This window comes from Colius striatus, chromosome 4 (assembly GCF_028858725.1).
Source record: "Colius striatus isolate bColStr4 chromosome 4, bColStr4.1.hap1, whole genome shotgun sequence".
In the NCBI taxonomy this organism is placed as follows: domain Eukaryota; kingdom Metazoa; phylum Chordata; class Aves; order Coliiformes; family Coliidae; genus Colius; species Colius striatus.
The window spans coordinates 26,830,634-26,848,112 of NC_084762.1; the positions used below are offsets into that span (position 1 = coordinate 26,830,634).

At 38.3% G+C, this 17,479-nt stretch overlaps 1 protein-coding gene across 5 annotated transcripts in view; it reads left to right on the forward strand.

The window, feature by feature from the left end:
• FHOD3 (formin homology 2 domain containing 3) overlaps positions 1-17,479 on the forward strand; it is a 405,083-nt gene that overhangs the window by 196,042 nt on the left and 191,562 nt on the right. For all 5 annotated transcript variants that reach the window (XM_061995044.1, XM_061995039.1, XM_061995040.1 and 2 more), the window contains exon 5: positions 10,854-10,959. In XM_061995044.1, coding sequence (XP_061851028.1) covers positions 10,854-10,959 — 106 coding nt within the window. The remainder of the gene's footprint in view (positions 1-10,853; positions 10,960-17,479) is intronic.

Consider the following 17,479-nt stretch of genomic DNA (forward strand, 5'->3'; position numbering starts at 1 on the left):
CCTGACAGAAAGGGTTAAGGATTAAGTTAGTCACTCTAATCATCTTTTGCTGGACTGTACTGCAATATTCTCTTCTGATTTACTAGTATGCTTTTTTGACAAACAAACTTATGGAATAAGGAAAGTAGTGTTCAGACTAGAAGTATACGAATCACTTGACCTTAAAGCAACTGAAAAAAAAGAGATACAGATACAAATGACACCCTCTTGGCATACATTTTAGCTTGCTTTCAGTGTAGCTTCTGATAGGTTTCTGAGTTGCCTTGTTCTTGCATTTATCAGAGCTTTGTGAATTTTGTGCAAAGTACTAAAATTACCATATGCATCCAGGGCAGAAACCAGCTGAAAGTGACACAAAATCAGGGCCAAAAAACATTCTTGCATTTCCTCATTGTGATATTGTAAAAGAGATAAAAATACAGCTCCTTAAAACATCTAATTCAATATCAATCTTTAAAGCAGAAAAAATTAGATATGAGCACTATAGTTGATGTAAATAGTGCTGCACAATTTACATGATATTTAAAAAGTTTATTTAACAAGACCTATGGTAAGAGTAGATATAATATAAAGCAGCATGTTTTAGAACATGTAAGTAAAACTGTGTCTTATACTTACAAAGTATTACAAAGCATAGTTTCAAATCACGCTAATTACATAATTAAAAAAAATGAAATAACTTTATAAGAATATGACGTTGTAAGAAAAATAAGAAAGCCATAAAGCATGTTTGAAATCTGTTGAGATCTATAGTCATCTGTAAATCTGCATCTTTAAGTTTTGTAAAAAAATTTAATCAATCAATGCATTAGGTTTGCTGGAAAGCAGACCTAAAGGATATATTTTAAAGTGTTAAGGAAAACAGCTGGTTTTGTTTTCAGACTGATTTCCCCACTAGAGTGTCATTTGAGAAATGCAGGAGATCTGCTGTTTTTCTTGAGAATCCTAAATTCTCATTTTGATCAGAATATCAAGCAACACGGTTACAAAATTCTCTTGCACTATTTTCTTCTATTGTTGAGACATTCATTAATCATTGAACAACTGAGCTTTGTATAAAATATCACAAAGAACAGCTAGGTAGGGGCCCTAGAAACATTAACTAGAAGGTGTTTGGATAGACACAATCTTATCAGTAAGTGAAATCAAATATCACACACTTCAACTGCTAAGGAGTCATCAATCATCCTTAGGAGAGCAGAAGGAGTATTCTGTGTTTGCCTCATTGATCTCAGAGAGGGAGGCTGCTCCTTCCCCTCTTGCAAGCATGACTGATGACTCCTTAGGGTTTGAAGCTGTGTGACACTTGATTTAGAGGCTGTTGTCATCACTTGTGAGGCAAGCTGCCACCTCTCCCGTTTAAGAGCCCTCTTGAAAGGGTTCTTAAGTCATGAAAAAGAAAGAAAACTTATTTTCTTTCCCAAATTGAATTCACTATAGTTCCACACAGCAGATTACTTATCTGTTTAGTCTTACTTTACAAAGGATATGTTTCATTATTGTTTAAAGATTGGAAAGAAAATAGATGCAGTACATTAAATGTCAAAATCGGTTTTTCAATTTCACTGGCAAACAGTGTCTTCTTCGTGCATAGAGAATGTTACTAGCTGAGATCTAAATAGTTCTTGATAAGAACTACTTCCACCATAAGGACAGCCTAAAAACATGGGAAGCCACCATTATTCATTCTCTAATTTCTGTGAATCTTTGAATTGAAACAGAAAACCTTGTTTTGTAGGGAGCCTGTGTACTTTAGCTTCCTTAGGTATGTAATATAGTGCACGAACATTGTCTGATCTGTTGCTTAGCTGCCATGAAGCTAAGTAGATAGAGTCTGGTTTAAGTGACTTTTCTAGCAATTTTTAATTTCACTGTTAACTGAAGGAATATTGATGTAGCATTTGATGTGTCTACTGTCTACTCAAGTTTCAAAGGATGAAATTCTCTCCCTATCAGGACAATGGCATTAAAATGTCATTAATTTCAGTGTTATTTTTACCTGGTGGTTGAGTAGGTAGAACTGTGGTAAACAGAGACAGTGTGTGGTGGTTTAGCCAGGTGTCCACCAAGTCATAATATCACTCACTCTCCTAAACTGGACAGGTGAGAGAGAGAAATGTAGCAAACGGCTTGTAAGGACAGAGAGATCGCTCAGCAATCTGCGTCACGAGCAAAACAGAGTCACCTTAGGGAGAAAAAGGTTTGATTTATTAAAGGAACAATAAGAGCAGGGAGATGAGAAGTAAAACTGAATCTTAAAAACACCTCCCCCCATCCCTCCCTCTTCCCAGGACTCTCCTTCCTTCCTGTCAGCGGTGCAGGGGATGGGGTTTGCAGTCGGCTCATTACAGATGGACTTTGCCACTGCTTCTTCTCAGGGGGAGGCCTCCTCACACTTCCCACTGCTACTGTGTGGGATCCCTCCCACGGGAGACAGTACCTCATGAACTTCTCCAGTGTGGGTCCTTCCCATGGGCTACAGTTCCTCATGAATTACTCCAGCATGAGGCCTCCCACTGGGGCAGCTCCTCACATCATGCCCCAACGTGGGTCATCCACCAGAAGAACAGTCCATCAGGTAGCAACTGCTCCAGCCTGAGTCCCTCACAGGATCACAAGTCCTGACAGCAAACCTGCTCTGGCATGGGCTCCTCTCTCCCCATGGACTCCTGGGTCCTGCCAGGAACTTGCTCGAGGGTGAGCTTTCCACGGAGTCACAGCCTCCTTCAGGCATCCATCTGCTCTGGCATAGGGTCCTCCACGGGCTGCGAGTGGATCTCTGCTCCCCAGTGGCCTCCATGGACTGCAAGGACACAGCTTCCCCACCATGGTCCTCACCACAGGTCACAGGGGAGTCTTTCTTTCAGGGCCTAAGCTCCCTCCTCCCCCTCCTTCTCCACTGACGTTGGTGTCTGTGGAGATGTTTTCACATTCTCACTCCCTATTACTGCTGCCGTTTAGCAACTGCGCAACAACTTCTTCCCCTTCTCAAATACCTCCATCACTAATTGGCCAGGCCTTGGTCAGCTGTGAGGTCCAGCTTAGAATTTATGGACCCTAACCCTATGGGCTACAGGAGAAGCTTCTGGCAGATCTTTTTTTAAAGAAGTCAGCCCTATAGCCTCCCACTACCAAAAAACTTGTCCCAGGCAAACTACTACACAATGACAGTGGGATTTTTTTTTGTTCATTTCCTGCTAAATGCTTTGTCTTTATAGGGGGAGGCAACTAAAGCTTTTCTGGCTAATAATTGTATGGATTAATCTGATACTGAGGTGTGACTTGATTTTGCTTGCTTTCTTCTTCCGCTCATAGGGGAAAAAAGTTATCTGGGCCAAAAGATCATGTAATTTTCAGCACCTTCATTAACTGAAATAATAAAACATTAAAAGCATATAGATACTTCCAAATGGTTCAACTTGCTGAAATAGTAGTAGTTTATTTTCCACATTCTTTCTTTCAACTTGTTTTAAGAATCATAGTACAGTTCATTTCCCTCTCCTGCATCAGTTTATTGCTCTATACAACCCACACAGATAGCCCGCCATTTTCAGTGGCAGACCTTCATGACAACTCTGGAATCTTTCTCAGGTGAATGTGACATCATGCAATTGCAAAGTTAAGTACTCACAGTAAGACGGCTTTCTACCTGCAGCTCCCTCATTGGTTACAGGAATCAAACAGGTTATTTGAAAGCAGTGAATGACCAAAGTCACCAAAGAAGCAAAACACTATGTTCAGAGTAAAGGGGAAACAAAGATGATAGTGAAGATCAGGCAGCCTCACAATAATTTGACCTTGGTAACTGAAGAAAGCAGACTTAATGAGGGAATGTTAAATGTGTCATGGGGGCAACTTTGTGCAGGCTTAACACCCTTCTCTGAAGTTTAATTTGTCTTTAATCAATTTAAGATATTCGTGATTTTAGGGGTCTCAGTTACATTCACTGAAGATATCTTTGGTTTTATCTTAGTAGTGCAAACTTCTATTCCCTTCCCTATATGTATGTGCCAATATGTTTCTTTTACAGATTGATTATCAGAAAAGTTTAAACATGAAAGACTTTAGGCTGATTTTTCTCCTTAAACTTCTAAGAATTTGTTGTATGTGTCCAAAGGAAGGACAATTCTTTATGAAGGGAAATCTGAAATCTTAAAGGACTGATTCTTCCTTCATGTACAAATGAGACATATCTCACTTAGGAAGACACAGTAATAAATTAATGGTAAATTGGTGGCAGTAAATGATGTATTGGACCTTGATAAAATAATACAAATAGGAGCTGAAAGTTTTCAGATTTAAAATTACCTTTTTTTCATGGATCCTAATAGGAAAGATCAATTATTCTAAGAAGTTACTTCAATTTTACTAGACAAGAGGTTACATTTTTTTTAAAAAGGAAAGAAAAAATGGATTGATAAGAAAGTTTCAAACATTTAAAGTTTTCATAAATATATGCAATATTTTTCATCTACCTTCTACCATACTTTTTCTTCTGTTTTTGTTGGCTGGAACTTGATGCTCTAAACATGCCTTAACTATGGCTAATAAACTCTGCGGGATCTCAACAAATCTAATAAAACAGGATTTTATTGTAATCTATTACTTATTTCTTCAACATTTTTTTTTTCATATGCTGCAAGATAGCTACTGGGATAGCTACACGGCTAAAGCTGTATATCTTAGGTATCTGTACATCTATTCCTTGAGAAATTTGAGAAAGACTTTGAAAAGTCCATACAAATGTCTTGTTTCAAGTTTAATATGTTTTTAAAATTTGGACAGATTAAAGAAACCCAAAGATGACTGAACCTCTTTTGTACTAGAGTACTTCCCAATGTTCTCCAGTTTCAAGAAATTCTGTGTGTCAGACAATTGCATATTTGTTTCAAGGTATTAAATACTGGATAGGAGCAAAGGCAGTCAGCAACTACCTTTGCCTAACGTCTTTATCTTGGGGTAGTTTCTGAGTTGCCTTCTACTTTACATCTTCTGAAAGTTTCATGGTTTAATACAAGACTTGCCTGCTTAACCACTGGCTTATCAGGTCCATACATGGAATTATTTTGTAGCTGCTGAAATCATTTAGGTTGAAATGGTAAAAGAGTCTTGAGGGATTCATAGGATTTAAGTTTATGTGTGTATATATGGACATGAGTGTATGTTTTTGGAATTCTTTCTTTCCAGAGTTATTTGTAATAGATGACTTGGATTTTGAAATGGACTGAAATAAACAGTGATAATTGAGTTAGATAGTATCAAGCACTTCTGGATTGGCAATCTAGTATTTTAATTACATCAATAATTTTGGAGCCTGAAAAACAGAACTATAGTTTAAAGTGTGGGAAAGTAACTATAAATTATAGCTTGGCAGTCCATACTCCTTCAATCACTTCCTGACTATGTTTACTCATTTTTCAAGCCAAAATGAGCTTTTCTAACTGCAAACATTTCAAGCCAATCTTGATCTATAAAATGCAACCTGTTGCTTAGCCAGTGAAAAAGCTGGACTCCAGAAATGGTCTGCGTTTTCTGTTTCTAATAGAGCACAGCACAACTCTATTCTTACTAGATCATTGCAGTCTTGTCAATGGGAGTAATTCTTTTGCTAGTGACTTTAGCAGATGTCATGCATATTGAAGGCAGGTAGCAATAGTTAAAAATATTCTTGTGGAGACTTTATTGTGATATATTTCTAATGTAGACTCTGGGGTCACACAGCTAGGCAGGAAGTGGTTGTTAATTTTCCATTGCTACTGGGACAAAGGAACACGTAAGTTTCTGAAGTTATAGGAGGGACCTGTGGACATGAAGGCTTTAAGGTAATGGAAGTAAGCTCTCTTCATAGCCCTGTGCTGACACATTGCTACTATCACCCAGGGCAGTCAGGTTAGGAGCAAGATATGAGGTAGTTTGGGTTTTGGGTTTTTTTTTCTATACATTAAGGGTTTGCTAGATCCAGAGGAATGCTTAGAGAAGAAGATCAGTAGATTTCTGTTCTGGCACTATTAAGTGTAGGAAGAGTGGCATGAGGACCTACCCATCATATATGTTATTACTACCAGAAACATGGATTTTATCATTCTGCTTTTATTCACTTTTATTCACACTAGAGGAGGCTTTTCAAGTATATCAGGCAATATAACTGAATATACAGGGCTATAGTCCTGCATTTTACTTACTGGTAGAGTGCCAGACATGCTGTCATTTGAGATTTATGCCAGCAAAAGCCTGCAGTTGTGCATGGTTTGCTCTTTGACCTGCCTTCTCCTTCCTCTCTTTCCTCACCAGTCAGCTTCTATTCCTCTGCCACTAATTTACATCCCCAAATGAATGAAGCTTAATCCCTAGACCTTAATCCTCCTAAAACTAGCTGAACTTTGTGATCCTATCTTGACTTTGCAGGAGATTTAAAAAAAAAGAAAAAAAGAGAGGGAAAAAAAAAGTCATTTCACTTCCAAAGAGGGTGGCCATCATTTCTTTGAGAGGAGCGGGTGGGGATGGGGGGGTACGGGGAGGAAGGAATGAGACAGGATGGGGACGACAACACACTTTCTGTGAGCAAAACGGCATTTTAGCAACCTGTGTCTTTTTCCTTGTTTTATTTTTTTCATATGAAGCATAGTCCTCTGAGGTTTCTGTTTCACTTCTGCCTCCTTGCTGTGCAGCATGTACTCCTGTCAGGGAAATCTGAGGAATGGGGTTTCCAAGGAGACTTTGCTCTGATATTTTAATGTGGAGTGGGGGCAAAGAAGTTTCGCAGTATACTATTTCTTAGATGAACATAGCAAGGAGTGAAAATTAACCTAGTTTCCCCTCTTAAAAAGTAGTTATTTTTACTTCAGGAGCCAGGCAGTGTCTGGACAAGCTGTGCCCTTTCCATGTGGAGGACTGTATATTGGTATACTGCCAACAGCCTGTACCACAACACTTCAGGCAGCTGAGGAGGATGCTCCTTCTCTTTGAATCTGCTAGGGTTTACATTTCTCCTCTTATGCTGCATTGAATAGTGAATTGTCAATATTCATCTTGTGTTTTGCCTAGATGAGTTATCACAATGTTAAAATGTGAATGCAGTATACCTTTGTGAAGTTACTGGATTTTGTGAACAGACAAAATCAGAGCTGGCCAGAATTTACGTCTCTCTTAATAGGGATGTTGTAGAGGTGACAAAGCAGAAAGGCAGGCTCTTCTCAGACAGAGGGTGAAGTGTGAGTGTAAGCCTGTAGACAAAGTTTAGCAAGAAGATTCTCGTGGCCATGGCTGGTACCCTGGCTGCCTGCACTGCTTTCACTTCTCGGCTGGATTATTGCAACTTTTGCATTTTTGAAAGTTTGTTCAGCACAGAGTGTGACTGCTGGGTGAGTCACTAGTGTATCATGTGGAGAGAACAAGCTGGGGAACTCCATGGTTCTTTATTTACAGAAATGAACATTATAAAATGTGCAATATGTAACTAACAGAAACAGGAGAGAATGCTTATAAAAGGAAGGGGACAAAAAAAACCCATAAAAATGAGGTTCTCCTTGGTAAAAAACTCATAGACAAGCATCTTGTTATGATTCCTTGGAAAGACAGTACTCTGCACAGCTGTTACCTGTCTAACAGAAAAATATGTACATGCATATCTAAAAGTGAATATTCAGTTGCTAATCCAGTTTTCCCAAATACTTGGAATGGAACTTTCAGCAATACTTACTATCATTAAAAAAACCCACCAAAAACAACCCCAGCCTCTTGAGAAACCATATTCCAAAACCTGGGTTCTTATTAGGAAGCAAAGCAACTTTCCTGTAGCATAAAAATAATAATAATAATGCTTTGGGTAGAAGTATTCAAACATGTGGCCAAAAGAAAGAGCAGAGTTCAGAAAGATTTGTTTTTAATAGTACATAAACAATTTATCTTTGCACATGGCAGCTGCACATCAGATAAGATGCATTCTTGAAAAGTGCCAGTCCTTGAAAAAGTCTTTAGTCTCTACCTTCAGATCTCTCAAAACTGTATTAGAGAATATATCAAATTGTATGGAGACAGAAGAATGGGTGTGAAAGAGGGGAATCCTGCCTCCAGTGGTACATAAACCTACTGTTTAATCACAGGTTTTGTGGATCCTTTTCAATAGCTAGGCTGAGTTATGGAGGTGAAAGTATGATTTGTGCATTTTGAGAACCACATTAGCAAGCTTTAAACCTACCAGTTTTAATATATTTAGTGTCTTTTTCATTATATGATGGACAAAAATTGAGCTCTGTTACAAAGCAGCATACGTTATCTTGGGTTTTTTCTTCCTCTGAGATGCCTAAAGAAAGGAAAAGGCGTGATCTATTCCAAGTCTGTGAATGAATGTGTAAAATATAGTTAGCTGACGAGACCAACAGTATCTTTTCCTAAAGACTTGTAAGTAGATAGCTTTTGTGTCACTTTCCAATCTTTATACTTGCAGGAAGCTTAGAGAGCTTTGCCTTTTTTTTTGCTGCTTTTCTCATCAGAGCCTTAATGCATGCTGATTAAGCAGTCATAAATCTTTGCAATGTTAGCAGAGGAGTCCATTTCCATAGCACATGACAACCTTTCCTTGCCTCCTTTTAACTGTTATCACACACATGCAGCAGCTACTTGTAGGTATCACTTATCACACACCTCCCCCTCCCCCACCCCGCCCCATGTAATCCATACAATGAATGCTCCCTTCGTGGAAACCTGAACCTCTTACCACTACTATAGAGCAGCCTTTACTCTTTAGGTCACCTAACTTGGCAAATTGGTGAGTTAATGGGTCTGAAAAGAATATCCTGGACCAAAATTGCTGTAAACATTCTCATTTCAACGTAGAATGTATGGACTTGGATGCCTTTCATCTTTCACTGCATATTCCATTTGTTTGCTTCTTTCCTCTCATCATATATACATGATGGGATAGATAATGTACCAAGATCAGATTAAAGTGCAGAGCATGATGGATTTGTACTCTGCTTCATTACACCTTCTTTTTCCCTTTTATTTGGGAGAGGAGAAGTACCTTAAAAACATTTTTAAAATTCAGGATTGATTTGTTTATTCAGTGCTTTCCAAAAGCAGTCTGGTTAGAGTTCTTCATCCACTTTTTCGTCTGCTGTTCCCCTGCAATATATCTCCATTCAGTCAAGGATGACTCTATGCTATGGTCGTTTACTCTTTGGCTGTTCTGAAAATGATCCAGAAGACCTATCTGACAATTTGATTTGTTGTGGTTTTTTGTTTTGTTTTTTTTTAAACAAAACAAACCAAACAAAAAGAAAGTAATAAACCAGCTCTTTAGCATGAGATACTTTGATAATTAAATGCTTGTTTTTTCTTGGGTGATACTCTGGTATGCATACACTCTTTAAAAGATTCTGGGCAACATCTTAAAGTTACAATGAGTATTTCAGTTTTTAACATTCACTGATCATCAGAACAGCTTAACAGCTATGTGCTGCTGAAAATTGCAGGCATATTAGGTCTATTAAAAAACATCATCATCTGCAGACCACAATTATTCCTCCTTTTTTTCCTGTTTTTCCAGTCTGACGTATTTGACTGTGAGTCAATCTAGAATAGATTTTTTTTCTTTGTAACTCAAGGATGATGCAAATGCACTTGATGCAAAATCAAAATATCTACTCAAGTATCACAAAAAGATACTTACAGAACAAGGAAGTGTGCTGTGAGCTAGGATGAGATTATCATTTGAAAAAATAATTGTGGTTATTTCAATAATAGTTTATATTGTTTTATATCTTCTCTCTCTTAAATGAGATTACATTGTTGTCTGATAAAGGATCAAGATGTAATTAGTGTCATCTGTATTAACAGGTAGATGGTCAGTGTACTCAACTGGTAATCCCACCATCTTTTGAGTATGGCAAATGGATAGAGGAAATTTGTCATCTTCATAAAATCTTGCACTTTTATCTGTAGCACTGTTTCAACTGTCTCAGTCTTGTCTTCTCAGAGTTAAGTTACTGTAAAGCTGAAATTTATATCTAATATATTTTTTGTATATGAAAACCTATAGTAAAAATACTCAAAAGAAGAGACTTGGCAATTGTGTCTGCAGAGTAGTTCTCTTCCATTCACATTTTAAAACAGTTTTTTGCCTATTTTGTATGACTAATTCATTAAGTTCTGCTTAATCAACTTTTTAGTAGACTTCTGTTTGTCTACTTGAGCTTTCTGTAAGAGGAGGAGGGAAGCTTTAGATAGAGTGCTTCATAGTCCCACGACATCGTATTATGCAGGCAGTACCCAGCAAAGCTCTCTTCTCTGTGATGTGACACGTACCTGTGACGTGGAGTCATTCTAGTGCAGTGAGTAAAGGACTGGTGATGAAAAAAAGTGAGTTACTTTTAACAAGAATAAACTCCCATGAAATACTGTGGGGTATTTTCTGTTATATTTGCTATATTTTCCATCACAGTGAGGGAATATTATCCTCTATCATTCTTATATTCAATGCTGTACTTTCCCATTCTAAATATACTGAATTATGTTAAGGTAATGAATATGATTATGCATTACAGTAAAGACCAGTTTTAAATGTTTGCTATATGCACTTAATATACTGAATCAACCATCTTTGTTGATCTTGAGACTTTTAGGTTATCTGTTTATGTGATATGATGAGATTATAGTGTTGGGGAGAACATCTGTAAGCCTTTAATGAAAAAAAATCAAAAGTAACTGATTTTAATCTACCATAGTTGACTTCAAGGTAAAAGCTGCAACACAAAGTCAAATGTTGCAGGCATGCACTTGGTTTTATGTTATGATATATCCTGTTTCTTTGTCTTTCAAAATTCTAATGCACCTTTTCCTTTTTCCTGCGGCAGGATGACAAGGACTTGGTTCATGAGTTTGTTGTCGCTGAAGGTCTGACATGTTTAATCAAAGTGGGAGCAGAGGCTGACCAGAATTATCAGAACTACATCCTGAGAGGTAAAGGAAATGTATCCAAAGGTTGTTTTTATTGCTCTGAAGTTCTCACAGGCCTGCTGCAACTTGTCATGTTAAGTGTCTTGGAAAATGTTTCTCGCTTTGGTCCCAGTTCTTGCATATTATGCAGGAAAATTAAGAGGGGATTAAGAGCGCTGAATAGGATGAATTGGAAAATCTGAATATTGATAGTCCCTCTGTTATTCAGCTTTTCTTCTAGATTATACTGGCAAATCTCTAATTCTAAGACAGGGCATTCTAAAGCACTGACCAGATAATGTACACAGAATCGCACAAAATCATTATGGTTGGAAAAGACATTTAAGGTCATCAAGTCCAGCCACTAACCTCACACTGCCAAGTCCATCACTAAACCATGTCCCTCAGCATCTCATCTGAGGGTCTTTTGAATATCTGTAGGGATGGTGACTCCACCACCTCCCTGGTCAACCCATTCCAATGCTTAATAACCCTCTTGGTGAAACAGTTCTTCCTACTGTCCAATCTAAACCTCCCCTGGCACAACTTGAACCCATTTCTTCTTGTCCTGTAATTCATTACTAGAGAAAAGAGATCGACCCCCACCTCACTACAACTGCCTTTCAGATAGCTGCAGAGAGTGATCATGTCTCCTCTCAGCCTCTTCTTCTCTAGGCTAAACATCCCCTGTTCCCTCAGTTGCTCCTCATCAGACCAGACCCTTCACCAGCTTTGTTGCCCATTTCAGGACACGCTTCAGCACCTCAATGTCCTTCTTGTAGTGAGGAGCCCAGAACTGAACACAGTATTTGAGGTGCGGCCTCACCAGCACCAAATACAGAGGGACAATCACCTCTTTGGCCCTCCTGGTCACACGATTTCTGATACAAGCCAGGATGCCAATGGCCTTCTTGGCCACCTGGGCAGACTGCTGGCTCATGTTCATCCACCTGTCGATTAACACCCCCAGGTCCTTTTCTGCCAGGCAACTTTCCAGCCATTCTGTCCCAAGCTTGTAGCGTTGCATGGAGTTGTGGCCCAAGTGCAGGACTTGGCACTTGGCTTTGTTGAATCCTGTGCAGTTGACATGTAAATATCAAAGGGCACAGAGCAAAATAACTTCTTGGAGTGTGATTAGTAGTGAGATGGTCATATGTTAATGTTAGTTGTCTGGAAATAATTTTTAGTTATCTGATATTTTGAAGCTAAACAGCTAGTCAGATGTTTGTATTCCATTCTTTGCACTTAAAAGCTGGCAAAGGTAGGGTTTGGAGAGTGATGCAGAAAAGGTGTTACTGGATCAGAAAGCTGATTTACTGTATTGTGGCCAAATGAATATGTGCAATTTTCATCAAAGCAGGAAAACCAGGCTGCACACCCAGAGAATTCTTTCGGTATTTGAAGCCGTTATGAGAGAGGGGAGAACAGTCACATCAAGAGATGACTTGAGATGGATGATCTCGTAGTAAATAGAATGTTCTAATAATGCATAGTTGTGGGTTGCTCATTTGAATTTTCTTATACTGATGTGGATAGCTGTCTTTAAAAATGCCACTTTGATGTGTTCAGCTGATAAAACTAATCTGCAAATTGAAAAGTAAAACAAATATAAAAGTAAGGAGAAGAGTTTTGTAAGAACCAGCAATGCTAAGTTACAGAAAACAAGTATGCAAATAGTGTGGCTTCATGCCAAGAACTTGAAGATTAGATTGCAGAAATACCAGTTTTCATGGGTATAAAGGAAACCAAATAAATACCACAGAAATTGTACTCTGTGTCAGTAGTTGTGCACTGATATAGATGTGCTTAAATAGTAGCTTAGATGTACTCAAAAGTAAATGACTATTAACCACAATGAAACTAGACAAGGGCACAGAAACCTGTGAAAGAAAAGAAGGACTTTGTTTCCAGACAAAATAAAAAGTTTCAGGGAGAAAACTGGCCATAGGTGCTCTCAGAAAATTCAGACTGGAAGCAAAATAAAGGTGATGTATAGGGTGACCTGGCCTTCAGTCTATGGGCTTATTCCTGTATTAGTGTAACATTAACCTAGTGCAGCTGGATGATGTCTTCCTTCAGATAGGTTTTGCAGCCAAATATTGAAAATTCAAAACAGGAAAGCTTGATAGGTGTTTACACTACCTGAGTGTAAAGTGTAAGTTTTAATACTAATTTAAACACTGGATAGCCCTACAGCTCTTCTGTTGCATTGGCAGATAAGATCCAGGGCACTGATCCTTGCAAGTGGCAGAATTATCTGCCGATACCAAAGAGATCAGTCACATCTCAGTGATCTCACCGGAGTATTACATGTACCTTCATCTTACTGAGGTCTCATTTGACATCATCCAAGTATGGATTGAGAACAGTTAAAACTTCCTTCCATATTGATTGGATTTTTTTTTTCCTTTTCTTAAAAAAACAAAACAAAACAAAACAATCAGATTCCCCTCCCCCCCCAAAAAAAAACCCCAAACCAAACCCAAACCAAACAAACCAAGAATGAAGTGTTGTCAACATGACTGGGATATTTACTAATGCATCAAGAATTCAGAGAGATCGATAGTCTCTTTCCTCTTGTGGCTTCTGTAGCTGTCAAGAACATGGTGTACATGGTCTGAAGTAAGAGATTGTCTACTGAATTGAACGAATGATGAAACAGATCCTTAGTGCCAATGTCCAAGGCGTCATGCTAAGGAATCAGCAAACTCATCTTTTTGCAGTCTTATTAACAAGTGATCATTGCTTGTTTAAAATAAATACAAAACAATTATGTAGAAATATGCTGTGAGGCTAAAAAACCTTATTTTAAGAAGGTGCTTTTAGGGATTGGTGCCTTCTGAATTCAGGTCTTTTCTTCCCATTTTGCTAGTGCATGAAGCTGAAGTTTCTTCTGTATAGTGTATCCTAGTTTTTTTCTGTGTGATGTTGTTTTTATTTCAGAAACTAAATTGGTCTTGATTGTCTTTCAGGAAGTTCAAAGCTTATTACAATTCCAAGATTATGTCAACTGGTTTGCAGTTCCAGGAGCCAGCGTGTACTTTCTGAATAGGTCTGCATGTGCAATAAGATAAAGATAAGTTATGATGTAGCCAGACAATCTTATCCAAATACATTGAGGAGGGTGCTGAAAAGAAACATAAAATGTGTCATGTAGGAGTGTTCTGGTATATTATTTTTGGATAACAACAGTTATCGTTTGGGGTTTTTTGGGGTTTTTTTGTGATAGTCGTGTATTACTGCAGTGCTGTATTTTGCTAAGTCCAGAGTACTGGTGAATAGGTGAATGAATTTTACTGAAGATACATTATAGTTAGCACTGAGGTGGTCTCATAAGCTTTAAATTCAATGTTAAGCTATAGAGGCTTTTTTAAAAAAATAGTTGCCTTTGTCTAGAATTTTTGTGCCTTCCTACTGTGTTGTCCTTGTTCTGCAGATTCTTTTGGAGTGGAATATGTCCTCTTTATTTTCACTACATTTAACCAAAATAATAAAGGGATGAGATTTCTCCTTAGTTCTGTATTCTGGAAGCAGTTCTCCAACACCTTTGGTGTAATTCACTCTTTTCCTCCCGTGATAATCCAGCTTGCAGGGCTTGTGGTAAATGGCAGCCTTAGAGCATTGCCTCCTCTGCTTCCAGGGCTCAACTGTGTAAGGCTGCCCTATATCTTAATTGAGTGATTTCCCAGTATTTCCTATGAGCTTATTTGTCTGCACTCTTCACGAAATAGCTTTGGACCTAGAAGTGAAAATAGATTGAAAATATATGAATACCTCAGGGGAATTCTCAGGTACAAGTTACTTTTGTTTTTCCAAAGGTCTGCATTGATTCATTCCTGGTTGTCAACTTCTGCTTAGTGGTTTTGACTTAGTTCAAGCCAGACCAAGATGCCAAAAAAATGACTAAATATGAGTCACGAAAATTTTACTTACGTTAATGGGTGAAGTGTGGCTTTTACATACAGTACTGAGAAATACTGATAGTTTATTGTCATGTGATAAGGAGTGATTGTTCTTTCCCGTTTGGGTCCCCTGAACTAGAGTTGTTTGACAGTACCTTTCCCAAAGTGTTCCCTTTTGTCAGTGTATAGCTATAGACTTCAACCAACAGTAGCTAGGGCTTCTCTCTCGAGTAACTCTCTTGAAAAACTAGTTTAGAAGACAGCTTTTGTTTCTCCTCACTTATTAGTTCTTCAACCTAAATCTATTTTTTTTATATTTCTTTTTCTTTTTGTGGACATCTAAAGAAACTGTGTTTTGAGGCTAGTTTCTTCCTTCCACAGAAACAATCTGAGCACAGATTAGTTAAATAATTGGTATAAAAATATCTGTAGACCAAATTTCAATAGTCTAAACTTCATTCTGTAATCTGGACAGAAGACTAGGTTACATTAGAACCAATTGTGAGTTTTCCTATCACAAGCCCACTGCACTTCTGATAAAGTGATAAAGTTCTATTGGCCTCTACAGGTACTGGTGCAAGCACAGAAGATGAAGGTGATGGTCCTGAGTGAGGAATCTATTGTACTCTGAGGGATGATGACATATTATTTAAGAGGGTTAAAGGTTCATAGGTTCATACATAATGTTAACAGCATCTTCAGTCTGATGGAACAGCAACTTTTTTGTTATGCCCTACATTTTTTTCCTTTAAATTTCATATTAAATGTGATTTGTTATGAAATTGCATTTATGCAAACTTGCTTTTATCTTTGTGCAGATAGATTGAGTATATAACAGTGCTCTTATTTTATTATCTCCCTTTAATTTGCCTTTAAAGGCATTTCAGGACTTTTAAGGAATTTTATGGGGGAATTTCACCAGAAAAGTCCTATGCATGTCCTAAAATGTAAATAAGAAACAGCTAAGTATCTTAAAATGCTGAAATCATGTGTGAAAAATAACTCCAGGGCACATTCTGATTTTTACTACATGTTTAAATTATGTAGGGATCCATTAAAGCAATTCCCTTCAAGCCCAGTCTCTGCAGTTTGCAGTTGTGAACTACCAGTGATGATGTTCCCAGGAGAAGCAGCAACTTCCCAAAGTACAGGAGTCAGAACTGAGGAGCCTGAAACGTTCTGTGGGCAGTGGGGTGGATGGGGAAACATTTTGATTTCACACATTTCCAGTCGGTAAATGGGAGATAAGTCTTTGCAGAGAAATAGTTTGGAGGAAAGAATGTAGCTGTAACTGGCTAGTTACCCTTCCACAACCTCTGCTTCCCACTGCAACAAGATAGTTCTAAATCTGTGTTTTACACGTGCTTTTAATTAGTGTAGCATCAATGACAACAACAAAAAGTGGAAAGAAACTGATGTAAAAGCTACTGGCTGTAATACAGAAAGCGATTTTCCTGTTGGAATTCAGAGATGCCAGTCTGTTTCACAGGATGATAGAATGTACACAGAAGCCACCAGTGTTGGTCAGAATCACCTTTGAGTGCCCAGGCAGTAAGGTCAGATTTTCTAAAACAAGAGGCAAATAGCTCAGTCTCAGGCATGTACTGAAGCCATGGACTGTTAGGCCTATTTATAAAGCCAGCCGCACACGGTTCCACTTGCACGCCAACTTTAGGACAAAGGGCTGTGCTGCAGATTCTAGGAAATCAGATTAAATTCCTGAAGTGACTCAGTGCTGGATGGTAAAAGAACATCTGGTTACTGTCTGTCACCACTATATTGTGTGACTGAAGATGTCAAGGAGGTAGAGGAAGTCAAGAGTGAGGATGAGGTTTTGCAAGCAGGCATTGGAAGCTGCTACTGATAAGTCTTTCATTCTGAAAGCTGGCCATGAAGTTATCAGTGAGCCAGTGGCGTTTCTGCATTGAGCCAACTGCTACTGAGAATGTTTGGGGGTTTGTAAGTGTGCTATCTGTAGCGGGGAAGGGTGATCCATTTCCAGGAATCAGCTGGCTGTTTTAATCAAAAATACCCTTCAGAATTACAATGACATGAATGCTTCCAGTGCTCTTGAATTTTCCTCCGTCATCCTGATAGATTACATACATGGCTTTGGCCTTTCACATTAAAGGTTGGATATTGCAAAGCATTTAGCTTGGATAAGCACATTGTGAAATGTTGTGTATCATCAGTGAGGTTTGCGTAAGTATCAGAAGACTAGAATTAAGGTCTGTGAGAGGCCATGTCTGTCCTAATTAGGTATGTTTTGCTGGGTTGGTACCACAGCAGTAAAACAGGTGGTAGTCATGTGAGTTCACTAATGACAGTGGAGCTAATACTGTGTATTGTGCATACCTTTGCATTATTCCTGTTTCAATGTGGAGTACTGCTAAAATTTTTCCAGCTGTAGGAATGTATCCCATCCCCATGTAAATAGGAACAGAAAGCACACAATTAGCTTTACGCTTGCATTTCATTCTTTTCCTAAAGCCAAGTATGAAAACTTCCCTGACTTTTTTCTCTTAACCATTAGTGTGCAGCTGTCTATATGTGACAATTAAGTTCTTGCACATATCTCTACATATTCAAGCTGGCTTCTTCTGTGCAGACCTTTAAAATTATGTAAACTTCTCAGTCAAAGT